Raw genomic sequence first — 15,002 nt, forward strand, 5'->3', positions numbered from 1 at the left:
CGGCAGTAACAAGACAAGATGAAGACAAGTGCTAAGAGGAGGCATGTGACAGTGCTTGTGTCACTTGTTGTTTTGTAAAGTCACAGATGTTAGAGTTACGTGGACTCTTCTTCGCTTGAGAACTGGAACTTCCATGTGTTCATTAATAATGGCACATCTGGAATCAAAATGCTTCATTCAACAAAGTATTCATATATGCTGGCGTACCTGCAGCGTGAGACGTTTGACTGCGTCCCAGAGGTGAGCAATGAGCTCCTTCACGCGCTCCTCAGAGGAGCCCCAGGACTCGGTGGCGGAGGGCATCACCTTCATGGGAATTGAGAGTGGGCGGGACTCTGAAACACAAAAAACGTGACGTATTAAGAATGCCCTTGTAGTCTTCCAGTTTAGTCTAAATCACACACCAGCGCCAGGCCGCTCATTCACTCAGTCGAAGAAGCAGCAGCAGATTTAGACACATCAACCACCCACCCCATACTCACTTTTACCACACAACAACACACACTCATCCCCGTAACCCCGCATTTACATCACGTCAGCACACATTCACCCACGCACGAACCCTCTCCAGGGTTCCCCATGCTTAAAGGTGCTGATACAAAACACACACCCAACTTTCTCCACACTCACACACTAAGGTTGCATCAGTCCTATAGGCTGCACACACACACTCACAAACATCGTTGCAGAAAGCGGGCCTGCTAAAGCCATCAGGTCCAGGCAAGGACCTGAGGTGAGTGTGTTGCTGCTCGGTCTCGGCGGGGACATTAAGGCATATCCCGTGATTTAAAGGTCTGCCTGCTCAGCAGCCAGAGCCCCACACTGTCATCAAACCTGGGGTGATGTCACCCCATCAGGCAGGAATAACACACACCTCCTGCAAGGATTAAAATGCACATACATCTGCATCGCTAAAACAACCATGAGGGCTGTCATGGCAACCAGACTGTTTCCGTAACAACGGGACTGGATGTTGTCGTCATGGCATCATGCCTCCTACCACAAGAGTGTTCATAAACATGCAGGTGTGTGTGTGTGTGCGTGTGTGTGTGTGTGTGAGTCAACACGCTCCTCTTGAGCCAAGAGCTTAAAGGAGGGGAAGCAGCGGAGGGGTCAACAGCAGAGCAAACACAATATCACACACACAGACAAACACACACTCAGAGTGTGTATTCATGTGCGGTAGACCGTCTGGGTTTATACCCTTGTGGCAACCAGATGTCATGAATTTGTTCAATTTCTACGTAGTACGTTTTATTTAAAGCAAACCATGGCCTTATCATCCATTTCTCGAAGAATTAAGAACACTCAGGTTCCCTGAAAACGATTCCCCACGAGGCGGCTTGTGTTACTTTTTTTTTTTTTGGTAAATCTTTCGCACAATGTTCACAAAACACTGAACACACACAAACGCAAAGTATCCCAAAAGCAACCGCACAGTCTCTCTCTCAAACACACTCAAAACTGCACTCCTGCGGCTTCTCCGTCCTCTTATGTGGTGCCGATGTCTAGACGGAGGACAGGCCTCTCCCCAGAGAGGGGATACAATGAAGACACACACTGTTTTTTTGTGTATGGAGTTGTTCTATATATGCATGGAAGAGTGTGTGTTGGTGATTGGACCGAGGGCGGAACGCTCCCCGGTTGGTAATCAGGCCCGACAGCTTCACCACTCGCTGACATCAGAGGACTGGCACTCACCCCCCCCTCATACGTCCTCACGCCCTGCCATCAACGCCGATCGCCGGCCACCCCCCACGAGCCGTGCGGCCACCATTTACCTCCACGGGAGACCGGCCGAGGGTCCGACCCACTGGCCGTTGGGCTGCGACAGGAAAAGATGAAGACCAGACTTGCTCGGCCCGAGCCAAGAAAGGCCTTTCAGAGAGGGAGCTTTTAATGAAACTATTTTCGGCTTCTTTTTTCGCACGGAACGGCGTTTCTGTCAGAGCTGATTAATCGGTGACACGCCGCAAATTTGGCCGCTGAGTGTAAATCAAAGTGAGTGGTGATAAATGGCGGCGATAATTGGGATGGAAAGCCTCCTCTGATGGGGCGCTGGTGCGAGGGCGTTGTGTCGAAGCAGCCAAAAGTGTCGCGGGGGCGGCTTCGGCCAGAAAGCTTGGCCCTCAGCAGGCGGCGGGCACGCTTGGGGCGACACCGGGGCTGCGCTTCGGCCCCTCTCTCTCGCCCTGTAGCCGTGTTCCTGCTTTCCTGTTTCCACATGCGCCCTGTCGCTAGAAATGACATAAATTGCCATCACTAATGGCGATTATTCATCCCGGTATTTACAGCAAAGTGCTGAATATTTAAAGCCATGTGTGGTGGGGCGTCCTCGAGCCAGGGACCTCCACCAGCGCGGAGCGCCGGGCAAGAGAAGAGACAGAAGTGGCGTTAATGAGGCCCGTTCTCTGGGCGAGAAACAAATCGAAGCGCCTTCACTCCAGGACCACCAGAAAAAAAAGAGAAACACACGCCCGTAATAAAGCGACAGTAAAGAGCGGGGCCCGAAACGAGCGCTCGCTAGATCAAAGCCGCTCCAGCCCCGCTCCAGCAGAAATCCCATTACACGGAACGCACAACAGCGCATATCGCGTTACCCACGTCCCCCTGCGTCCTTTTCAGCGAGAAGAAGCGGCGAGCCGACCGCAAACCGGTTCGAATCCTGCAGATCTGCCGCACCCTCCCCCCCTCAGCCCCCTTCCCGGCGTTCTTCGGGAATGTTCCCCGTTACAAGTGGTTTACAATAAAATGAAGTGTTGTGTACTGGGTTACAGCTGGGCCGAGAGGTACCGGGTGTCCTTTAGCAACCGGCCCGGGTATGTGTTTTGGACGCATTTGTTTTGAATTGGACATGTTTGTTTGAATGTTTATTCAGCCTCATTTGTTACCGGCCCGCGGCGGCAGCCGTGGAGCCCGGGCCGTATGGGGCTCAAGTTGAGTAGAACCTGGACGCTTTCAAGTTCGGGATTTACCCCACCCACTAGGCCACCACTGCCCCCCAACGGAGACGTTACACCTGACGGACAGGTAAAGGAATGCTGGAGACACATCCAATAGGTCCGAAAGGACCTAAAAGTGAAGCGATTGTCACTTGTGATACACAGCACACAGTGCACACAGTGAAATTTGTCCTCTGCATTTAACCCATCACCCTGAGTGAGCAGTGGGCTCAGTGGCAGATTGGGATTTGAACCGGCAACCTTCTGATTACAGGGCTGCTTCCTTAACCGCTAGGCCACCACTGCCCCCTAAATATGAGACATAGTCTGTAGCAGCAAGGTAAATGCATAATAAAGTGAATTTCTCCTCTTTTCCTGTACTGTTCTTCATAGAAAAACGACACTGACCTCAAACAAAAACTCCTCTCCATCTCCCCCATTCAAATTTTGCTGCATTCAATATATTTGCTTTGGACCCCAGTGCAGCACATTAGCTTGTAAGTCGGCCGTTTCTGAATACATGTAAACAATAAGGTAGTGAAACGCAAACGGAGCCTGGATCACTTCGGACCCCCCGCTTCTGACCTCAAGCTCATAAAAGGCCTCTGTAGCCAAAGCTTATAAACCCTCAATAAACCATAAGTACAGTAAAGCAATACTCTGAAATTCGGCTCTGGATAACGTTTCATTGACTGGACCCAGGCTCATCAAACCCCTGGAAAGAGGCAAAACAGCCTAATCCTTACTGTAAGCTACCTAACCACAGGACTCCCTCCCGCTTGGGGGGTGGAAGGGTGGGGACACCGCCGCCTTGTCCTCCGTGCGCTCGTTTATTGTTTTCTTTCTCGGGCCCGGACTTCATTACCTTGATAAATTATTGACATTGCAAGAACGAAAAAAACATAACTACATAACTTCAGGGTGAAAACATTATCCATCGCGCAGCTCGACAGCAGCCAATAAAAACTGCCTGAGTTCCATCAAGCTACTTGGAGGTGCTCTGGGTTCTGCAATGGATGATGTTTCTCCTCTCCATTGTTAGCCTTGTTTTTATTCTACTCCTTCTTCTTCTTCTTCTTCCTCTTCGCTGTGGCTTTTAAACTGCTCTGCTTCCTCCGTGGTTCTGATCCATCTAAAACTAAAATGCTGCGAGGTTAAGTTGGCAGTCAACAAAAGCATTAGAACTAATCCGGTCTTGAATAAACAGAATGAAGACAAAGCGAATGCCCCCCCCGAAATGCCATAAACATACAATATAGGTTTTATTTTAAACCTCCGCAGGCAGCTAATTTGAAGAGTGACAGTGAAAGCCAGTGAGGTCATTCTGCCGATGGCTGCCTGCACATCGAGAAGCTCCGGGGACCCAGCAATCCCAAAAAGTCTGCTGCCAACTGCACTTTCACTGGGACAATAAAGGAAAATGCTTTGGGTTGGTTTTATTAGGTCCCATTTGTGGTGCGACTGTGGTCCAACTCTCCAAAAAAAAAAAAAAAAAAAAGAGAGAGAACAGGGAAAAAATGAAAAAGAGAAAAGAAATTGTTTTCAGGACATTTCGCCCTGAATTATGTTGTAATGCAAAAGACCAGCAATCAAATCAGATTTAACACTCCCAGTAAGGACAAGGTTTTCTGCACGCCTGAGCCTATTGTAATGGCACCTATTTCAGCTTAAGGAGCTGATCAGGCACATATAACCTTGTTCACTTATAACCTTGTCCAGGGCAGGAGGACAGACACCTGAACTGACGTCTTTCAAATGATCTGATCAAATGCATGATCTTATGCATTCCGTGGTAGGGGTGCAATTTAAAAAATGGAAAAAAAGACGACTGTGTACCATACACACACACACACACACATATATCACAATGTACTATTCTGTATTTAATACTTGTTATTTGTGTAGACAGTTTGTTTATGCCACCGGCTGAAGAATATCTCATCATCACATTGCGGAGAGAAAAAAAAAAAACGCTCTCCAAGCCACACTCACTTTGCCAGAAGGATACATGCAAAAAGAGATCATGTCTAACCTAAGCGATCCGCACTTCCTGTACAGAGCCCTAATGGTGCTTTTAACAGGTAATTACTGGAACTGCAGCGGCATCCTTGGCTAAAATTATTTTCCCGGTGGCAGAACATTTGTAAAGCAGGATATCGGATCACCAAATAAATACTGCATGTTGTTTCTGCCCACGCGCCCCCCTACCTAGCCTTAAACAAATCAGTGACTTCAGCGAGACAGACCACAGACCCAGATGATATTACCTGGCACGCCGCTGGCATGTCAGTGCACATTCGAGTACACATCCACGGGCATTTCACAAGGCTGATATAAAGTCCTTAATGGTGGCTGGAAAGAACAGTAAGGCTATTTGTGCAGAAAAAGCAACACTCCCCATACTCTCTGCGTAATAAAAGTGCCAGGCACGCATTCAAAATCTCAAACCTGAACTGGAAATGACTGAAAATGGCCTGCTTGGAGTGGTCTTTTGAACAAAAAGGGAATAACGATTCACGTTCAGTCATGGGACGATGGACAAGATTGCATCCAAGAGCCTCATCCTGGCCGAGACCAATCAAAACGTCAGTTTAACAAAATGTTTGAGACAGCAAGGCGTGTGCTGAACCAGGAAGGGACTTGTAACCCCCCCTTAACATACACACTACCAGTCAAAGCCTGGACACGCCTACTGTAATGGAGGCTATTTGGTAGAAAACAACGGTAGAAAAACACGTTTTTTTTCAATGTACAAAAAAAAGAGAGCAAAAACTTTTGAGTGTGTGCAGAGTTATAGCTGAACAATAAAACGTTTGCGTGATTGGGCATAAAATCTCTGGTACACATTGTGCCATGGACGTTTATTTGAAGAAGCATTCAAACAACTGGGCGAGCCAAAAATACACCCCCCATTTTCTTTCCCCCCAACAGGCCGCTGTGAAATTGAAGCCAAGATGGCCATTTAGACTCTTGATTTATTACCCTTATGCCAAACAATTGCAATTTCCACAGAAATCCCCCCTATCAAACATGATAAAAGTGACATCTTATCAGCGACCTGCGCTCAAAATTATTCCAAAGTCGAGTCATCCCACAAATGAGTTCCACAGTTCGCAGGTTCCCACACATCGCTGAAATTAGCAGATGGATTGTACATTATTCCCACAGAAATATTCATAAGGAACCCACCTCGGGACCTAATCGTTCAAAGACACAAGTGACTCCCACACACACACACACACACACACACACTGAACAGAAAACACACATCATCGGAGCTCGACCTACACGTTTTGATAGCTGACTGGTAGTCTGGTCCCATTAGGAAGCCGATGACAGATTTCCTCCCCGCCACTTCACGGCCTGCACTTTAGAGAGTGTTCAACACATGGTAAGGCAATTAATAAATCACCTCCCGACACCCCAACTCCAATGACAACATGTAACATGTCATCGGCTATTTTACAGGGTTACTTGATTATTGTTGGGATGAAAAAATGCAGAATTAAAAAAAACGGGGAAAGAAGAAAAAAATGGGTACAGGATGGGTCTGTGGCAGCTGGGTGGAGAAACTCAGCAAAAAGCCTCCAGCATCATAAAAGAGCATAAAAGCTTCATATTTCTACGCACGACAATCAAATTAAGCCGCACCAAGTCAATAAGACAGACATGAAATACCCGATTATTGGCACGTCCTGACCGAGAAGAGAACGTATGGACAGCAATGCCAGCTCTACGGAGCGGCCGTCCAGCGCTGACTGCGGGAGGTCCATTGTCCCCAGTAATGAGAAACACAAGGTCTAAACGCTCTTTAGCTTTTAGATTATGCTAGGAAACAATTTGTAACTCTGTACATCTGATCTGCCACAGAGCAGACTTGCTCCAATGGCGAGGAACGGCGGCTCGGGTCAAGTAAGGTGTTTGACATTCAAACACCTCCGTTACGGAGCATCCAGCAAAGACCTTATCACAGAGGAACGAAGTGCGTCAAAAAGCGTTGAGCATTAATCTCCGTGACACAGAGAGCGTTCCAGTAAGACAGAGCTGGAGATCCAACTCTTCATGTACATATTCCCTCTCCGCAGCAGGAATTCACATCCCTTCAGGCTACTTCTCTTCTGAGAAGTGATTTGGCAGACGGCATGATTAATGGAATAAAAATTACAAAATGGTGATGACCTCCTCGCTCTTAAATGGAATGGATGTTTCTACAAAGCCAAAAGGTTTTTTCAACTGGTAATGATCTACGCTCGATGTAGGTCTATCACATCCAGCATTCATTCAGCATGAAGGCTTCATAAAGTAAAACTAATTATATTGTGAAGTGATTGTCATTGTGATACACAGCAGCACAGGACACGGTGCACACTGTCAATTGTGTCCTCTGCTTTTTTCAGTCACCCTTAGTGAGCAGTGGGCAGCCATGACAGGCGTCCGGGGAGCAGTGTGTGGGGACGGTGCTTTGCTCAGTGGCACCTCAGGGGCACCCTGGCGGGTCGGGAATCGAACCGGCAACCTTCTGATTACGGGGCCGCTTCCTTAACCACTAGGCCAACACTGAGTAAAACTGTCATCGCAAGTGTCATATCAGGTACTGATTTAAAACATGATATAGAGAGGAGGATCTTACTTTATTGATGAGAGGAGTAAACGCTCTGAGAAAACACTACTATGGGATGGAGGAGACGGATTTCAGACTAAAATGATCAAAATCTGATACGTATTCACCTGCAATAACTACTTAACATACTTAAATTAGAACAGGGATACTCAGTAGTAATTCCTGAAATATCCAATACAAAATTGTCCCATTTGGCAACATTCACGGTCCTGTTTCCTCCCTTGTTCCCCTTTTATTCTTCTTTAAATATATAGCTTATTCATGGCGGGATTGTGCAGAAATCACTATCATGGTGTGTTATAGATGCACCACATTCCCTACCAAACAAAAATCCTTTATCCTTGATTCCAATCGGAAAACTAGTGAACTGGTGAATTTCTGAATGTCCCCAACATGCTATACCAAATGTAGCACAACAAAAATATGCCCCCATGACAGTATTTTCAACTAAATATCAATAAATAGGTGTAGAGTGGCCTAATGTTCTGGTTTGAAACATACGAATGCACTCACTGACACAGTCTTTCAGTTTGAGCTGGTTTGAGGTGATATTATACATTTATTATACATCCAAACAGAAACATTGGGAGAAGCTATTAAGCACTTCTGCAAAGAGAATGTCGCTGGACTGCATCAGAGACGGGTCTTTAAATGTTCCACCCAGGTAGCAGCATACACTGTCTCATGCATCCTGCAGGAGGTGAACAGGGTGTGTTAAGTGTGTGTTGGCATGTGTAACAGAGAGAGAGAGAGAGAGAGAGAGAGAGAGAGAGAGAGAGAAACAGAAAGAAAAAAAGCAAAGGACGTGGGTGAGAAAATGAAACGGGGGGAAACAGGGATGTGAGGTTCCAGCACAGCGATGCGTGAATGTGGTTTTCTTGGTGATGTGTAATACTGGCACGTCACCATATCCCACGTTTACCCTTCACCTTACCCAACAAAAACACCCACCGCACACACACACGCAATTACCAATTACAGCATTCAGAAAAACCGGCAAGCCTTCCAGCACGAGACCTTCCTCAGCCACGCACGGCATCAGACACCAAACCTGCCGTCCAGGTGCCTTGGCTGACAGAAGCCCATCGGAGGGTTCGAGTGGGTCATAAAACCAGAGGGAACCACCCTGCCCCCGCAGCACCGATGCTGCTAATGGAAAACGTGAGGTCAGAACAGAGCGTGTCAGGCAGCGGAACAGTGACGCATGATGTCAGAGTTCTGAGACGGTGAGGATATCTGGGATGAAATCTGGGAAGCACACACGCACAGTACCTGTGACAGTTTTGGTTTTGACGGGGCTGCTGGCGTAGTCCGACGCCTGATTGGACGGCTGCTTGATGAGGGGAGTGCTGCCGACTGATGCTTCATCTTCCTTGCGTTTGGCTGCTGCCTTCGCCACGGGAGTAATTCCTGAGGCCTGTAAATCACAAGACACAAACACTACAGCTCATTACAGATCCGCAGATTAAATGGATTTGGTGTAAGAAACCTGAAAACAACAGAGACCTGAGACAGGGTTGGACAAATTATACACTCTGCTCACATTCAGACACTATATTAATCCTGCTTATCATAAGAACAAATACAAAAACATTTACCCCCCCAGATTTGGGGAAAAAAAAAATACCATCCTGGGGAAATGACCTTGAGAAAAGACATTAAAGTCTGACTGATGTACATTTCTATTTAAAATCTTTGAGGCTCTATCAGTGAGCAGCTTATGAAGAGGATATATGGGCTAAAGAGAGAGTCCAGAGACCAGCTGCACTCCAAAAGCAACACAGGGACCATACACACACACACACACACACACACACACACACCTGGTACATTCTCTGTCAGCAGTGTTACAAAGGCACCCATATAAACAAACATACACACACACACATTAAGCACAGCACAGAACAGAACAATAAAATACAAGCTCGTTCTCTCTCTCCCACTCACACACCCACGCGCCAAGTGCTTGTTCACACAAATGGTCCAAATGGAAAAAGCAGAAGCGGGGACATGCAGGACACTGTAAAATCTAATTGTTTAACATCCCCAAATGCGTCACAGCCAAAGCTGACAACTAGGAGATGAGCAAGAAAAGATGATTTTATTCCAGCTCAGAAACAGACTGCAGTCTAAACCTGGCCCGCTGTGTTTTCATGCTGATTAAATAATAAGGAAAATATGTGCATGAACAACATCAAGGTGAAAGACGTGACTAAACTTGTCACCCTCAATATCCTGAAATAAACACATCATAATTAATGGTGATTTTTAATTTTTTTTTTTTTTGAGCACTTTCCGCTCGAAGAGGAAAATCCTGCTGGACCCTTCTGAACAGAGCAGCAGAGAACAAGAGTGTGAGTCAGGGCCGCGATGAGGCAACACTCCACTGCGTCTTTTTTCCCCTCCAGTCATGAAGGAGAAGGCCAGAAAACCACTCCCATCCATCTCTGCTGACCTCAGCTCTGTTCAAACACACGCTCCTTCGTTCCTGCCGGCCTGCACTGACCCCAGGACTGCTTGCTGTCCTCCAGATGGAGGCTTCATCCGTCTCTGTCCCAATGTCCCCACACTCTTTCCACAAACTCTTTCAAATATGTTTTGGGTTCAGCCTCCTGATTGGGACATATCCTCCCAATGTTTTTATGAGGTTAGACGCTTCTGTGTTGTGATTATAGTTTGGTTTTATGTTGAATGAAAAAAGCATATATATGAAGGTTAGCTATTCATGAAATTCTAATATTCTAATTACGATCGTCTAATAAAACATTTGAGAGTTTAGAAAAGCTGTATGTAAAAAAATATATATATATATATAAATTTTTTGAAGACCCACCTGTGCTGCCTGCTGCTGTCTGCTGCTGCTGCTGGTCCCTTTCTGAGGCTGCTGCAGCAGCCACGTGCAGACCACCGGGTCGACATTCACCGCGATCCCCTGCACACTGAGCAGCAGCACCGCACCTGCAACGCAAAAGATCGTTTATTTCCGTTCCGGTACAGATATGCAGTTTGGGGTCTGGGCCACTGTCCAACGTCGCCTGGGCATCGCCACACAGCAGCCCACCAGGCAGCCGGCCAAAGCACACAGCTTCACGCCTGGACCCATCGCTCCAATTATTCTAACGAGGCCGTGAGGACGCGTGCAGCGCCCGCTCAAAAGCCGCTCTGAGTAAGGACACTTCACTCTCGCGTGCATCTGTAACCCACAGCAAGCTTGTCCACATGAGCAGCGGGAGACCAACCCTACACTCTGCTATCGTTCCGAATTAATTATCGTATTTGCTTAAGAAAAAACAACATTCCACAATGATTGCACAGAAATGTCAGGGGCATGACGGGGGAAAATGAGCCACGGGTGGAAATGCTTTCATCTCCCAGTCAGCATCTTTAATGCATGGCATTTCTTAATTATTTGCAATTTTCCACCAATTTCCAGACTTTATTCATATCAGATTTTGTAAAAGAGCTTGAAATTCCCAAAACCTCGCTGTGTGGCAGATCCACTTGGTGTTTGCAATGCATCATGGGATTGTGCTACACCAATGGCCAAAAGTCCAATCCATCCGGGAGTTAGATGGGGGGACAGGGTCACCCCCTACTGAGCCGAGACGCATGCATATATGGAGCAGATGCACAGCATGACACAATCACTCTATCACAACTGGGCAAATGAATAAAAACCTGTGATGGGTCGCTGTCTGTTGGTTGGCTTCCATTTTTGCCCTTTAACGGATATTTTTCGATGTGCGCTAATGGCCCGCTGGTGGATGAGGGGGCCGTTCTGCGCAGTGGGCACAGTTTGTTCCAATTCTGTGTTCAAAGTGTGTCACACAAAGCCAAAAATAACATTTTCTTTTCAAAAAAAAAAAAAAAAAAAAAAAACCTCTATGAAACTTTAGACTTTCTGGGGGTTTAGCTGATTCTTAAATAATAATCTTTACCAACAATGAGAGCCTGAGGTAATGCATCAGGACTCTATCAATAATGATTACCATGCCTCTGGGATTAGAGGAAACTCTCTGGCGTGCCGCGGAATGTCCCAGTCAAACGATAAGAGGACGTTTCGTCTTTCTGATGAGATTTGAAAGTTTAGAGGGGCTTCAGCGCTCGCTCCAGAGTCTCTGGTTCCGGACCCGGATTGGCGGTGGTAGCGGATGTGCTCTAAAGGATGCCACAGACACACCACATATAATGCATGTCCTCCATGCCTACACACACATAGTAGTTATTTTGCAATTTAAAAAGTGGGGGGAAAAAAAAAAATTCACCAAACTGTTACGGCAAAAAAAAAAAAAAAAAAAATCTGTGATCCCAGACATTTTACCGCGACGTAGCGCAGCGTGCAACGTTTGATTTACCATACGAGGTAAAGAAGGTGTTTAGTGTTATTCCTCTGTGCCTGACAGGCCAGTAAAGGGAATTACAGCTACGCGATGAAAACGATAACACAAGTGTTTTTCTAACTTCCCATGTAATTCCTCCACAAACACGGAGAACTACCGGACCTCTACAAGGTTTAAACACACACACACAGCTTGCTCGCCCCATACCACAGTGGACCTATTAATGTCAAAGGGGCTCCCATTTGTGGTGCAAGATTAATAGGAGTTTAACTGGGGGGTGGGGGGAGCGCAGCGCACTCCTGGTGTTGTTTTAGTATGTGGCTGAATTCAGGGCCATGTGATGCCTGCTGCCAGAAGAGGAGAGAAGAGAGGAGGTGGTATCGAGCCGCCCTGAAACACCTCACCATGAGGCGCAAGGTTCATTGTTTACTTGCAACATTTGCAATAAATGCATTTCACTGCATATCATACCGTGTGTGACCGTGTATGTGACAAATAAAATTGGAATTTGACTCGGGGCAGCCACCCTTCGGACAGCAAAAAAGCGCTGCGTGGGCCATGATGAGTTCTGACAGGTTTGGTTAATTCCAAAGCCAAGTAGCAAAACCAAACATTACGCCAGCATGGACCACGCGGTTTAATTGCTTTTCCCGATGAGCTCATAACTAGAAGGTGTCTTGGAAGGGGACGGAAGGTTCAACAGGTGTTCTACGCCCACCTGCAGCCAACAGAGTGGGAGCCTGGTCGGCCGGGGGGGGCACGGGACTCCAGATCTGCCCGACTGTGTTGCCAGGTTGGGGCGCGGTGTGCGGGGATGTTGACAGAAACAAAGCTTCCAGGAAGGGGCACATTTGACACGGTCACATTTGACCCAAACCAGACTTCCAGCTCATAATGCACGGGACACGCCTGCCATCTTATTTCGTGCGACTCTATGAGCAGAGAAAATCAGCCTTTCAAACTCAGACTTTGACATCACTCAAACTAAATGCTACACTCAAAAGAAGAATATCTCAGTTCCGAGTGTGTACTGCATTACTGAACAAAATAGAGGGAGGTAGTAGCCTAGTGGGTAACACACTCACCTATGAACCAGAAGACCACAAAGTCGCAGGTTCAAATCCCACTTACTACCACTGTGTCCCTGAGCAGGACACTTAACCCCGAGTGTCTCCAGGGGGGGACTGTCCCTGTAACTACTGATTGTAAGTCACTCTGGATAAGAGCTTCTGATAAATGTGGTAAATGTAAATGAACCAGAAGACCCAGGTTGAAATCCCATTTACTACAGTCGTATCCCTGAGCAAGACACTTAACCCTGAGTGTCTCCAGGGGCACTGTCCCTGTAACTACTGATTGTAAGTCATAACTACTGATTGTAAGACATCTGATAAATGTCGTAAATGTAAAGTGTCCCGAAGTTTGATGAATAAATAACACAAAGTCTAAAAGAAATGTTCCAAACTCAGTCCAAGAGCTATTACTTGTGTTATAGACATAAACCATCGGAATAATCAGTCACCAGTGTGACTACCCGTGAGACCATGAGCCAGGGAGGCGAGAAAAATGGGAAGGAATTAAATGAGACTGCACTCGTAATCACTCACATAATCTACATTTAGATAATGCCTACAGATTATTGAGCACAGCAATAACTAACCCAATGTCCACATTAATGAGATCTGACTTCCCTCACCTCTGGCATAACTCGAGCATGAGACTGGGGAAACAGAACTGTGTCATCCACATTTATCTCTCAACAGTCCCCAGCATCAGCGTTAGTGAGCAGGGACATGGGCTGGAGATAAAGAATATCTGTGTGTTCTAGGCTGAGAGAGAGCAAGAGATGCACTGTGGGTTTGGCAGGGAAACAATTTGGATTAATGCGGGATGAGAATGGCTCTTATCTGTGACGCGGCTGAGATAACTTCATACTTCTGCTGAAAAACTCTCATGACGAGAGTGCAGGGGTGAGGCGGCCAGCTTGATGAAGCGGACCTCTACAACACTTGAAAATTTAGAAGTTTTCAGTTGAATTGTCAGGAACCTTTGCAATCAGGTGACCAAACAGGTGAGATTAGGGCAAAAAGGTCAAAAACTACAGTACAGGCCAAAAGTTTAAACACACCTTCTCATTCAATGTGTTTTCTTTATTTTCATGACCATTTACATTGGTAGATTCTCACTCGCGGGCAGTGGTGGCCTAGCGGTTAAGGAAGCGGCCCCGTAATCAGAAGGTTGCTGGTTCGAATCCCGATCTGCCAAGGTGCCACTGAGGTGCCACTGAGCAAAGCACCGTCCCCACACACTGCTCCCCGGGCGCCTGTCATGGCTGCCCACTGCTCACTCAGGGTGATGGGTTAAATGCAGAGGACAAATTTCACTGTGTGCACTGTGTGCTGCGCTGCTGTGTATCACGTGTGACAATCACTTCACTTTCTTTTCACTTTCTGAAGGCATCTCACTCTTGGCATTGTCTCAAGGAGCTTCAAGAGGTCGTCACCTGAAATGCTTTTCCAACAGTCTTGAAGGAATTCCCAGAGGTGTTTAGCACTTGTTGGCCCCTTTGTCTTCACTCTGTGGTCCAGCTCACCCCAAACCATCTTGATTGGGTTCAGGTCCGGTGACTGTGGAGGCCAGGTCTCCACTTTTTGTTAAGAACATATAACTCCACATGTGTTCACTCATAGTTTTGATGCTTTCAGTGCCTTCAATCTACCAATGTAAATGGTCATGGAAATAAAGAAAACACATTGAATGAGAAGGTGTGTTTAAACCTTTGGCCTGTACTGTATATAACTGCTAAAAACATCATGATGTACAAGCTCCAAGAAGCACAACCTAAAGAGCAATGATGGATGAGATCAGCAGATTTAGATGTCATCTACTGAGCTTCTACAATGAAACCCAGCTGACAACGGAAACTTGAATGAAATCTTGAGAGAAAATCGCGTCCTACACCGTCAATGAGGATAAACAGGAGAAGTGAATTGAGCTCGGTGTGAAGTAGGAAGCAGGAGTAACTGCACTGTCCACTGCTGTCCAGGTCCAAAATACAATCAAAGACAAATCAGGGTGTTACTCCATTCATGATCGTAT

General features: G+C 46.6%; 1 protein-coding gene across 4 annotated transcripts in view; it reads right to left on the reverse strand.

The window, feature by feature from the left end:
* vps13b (vacuolar protein sorting 13 homolog B) overlaps nucleotides 1–15,002 on the reverse strand; it is a 256,357-nt gene that overhangs the window by 144,141 nt on the left and 97,214 nt on the right. For all 4 annotated transcript variants that reach the window (XR_003749954.1, XM_028981926.1, XM_028981927.1 and 1 more), the window contains exons 20-22: nucleotides 10,397–10,521; nucleotides 8,836–8,980; nucleotides 208–335 (exon numbers count right to left, since the gene is read on the reverse strand). Coding sequence is in view for 3 of the 4 variants with exons in the window: in XM_028981926.1 (XP_028837759.1) it covers nucleotides 208–335; nucleotides 8,836–8,980; nucleotides 10,397–10,521 (398 nt within the window). In the remaining variant the exon portion in view is untranslated. The remainder of the gene's footprint in view (nucleotides 1–207; nucleotides 336–8,835; nucleotides 8,981–10,396; nucleotides 10,522–15,002) is intronic.

This window comes from Denticeps clupeoides, chromosome 5 (assembly GCF_900700375.1).
Source record: "Denticeps clupeoides chromosome 5, fDenClu1.1, whole genome shotgun sequence".
Taxonomy (NCBI): domain Eukaryota; kingdom Metazoa; phylum Chordata; class Actinopteri; order Clupeiformes; family Denticipitidae; genus Denticeps; species Denticeps clupeoides.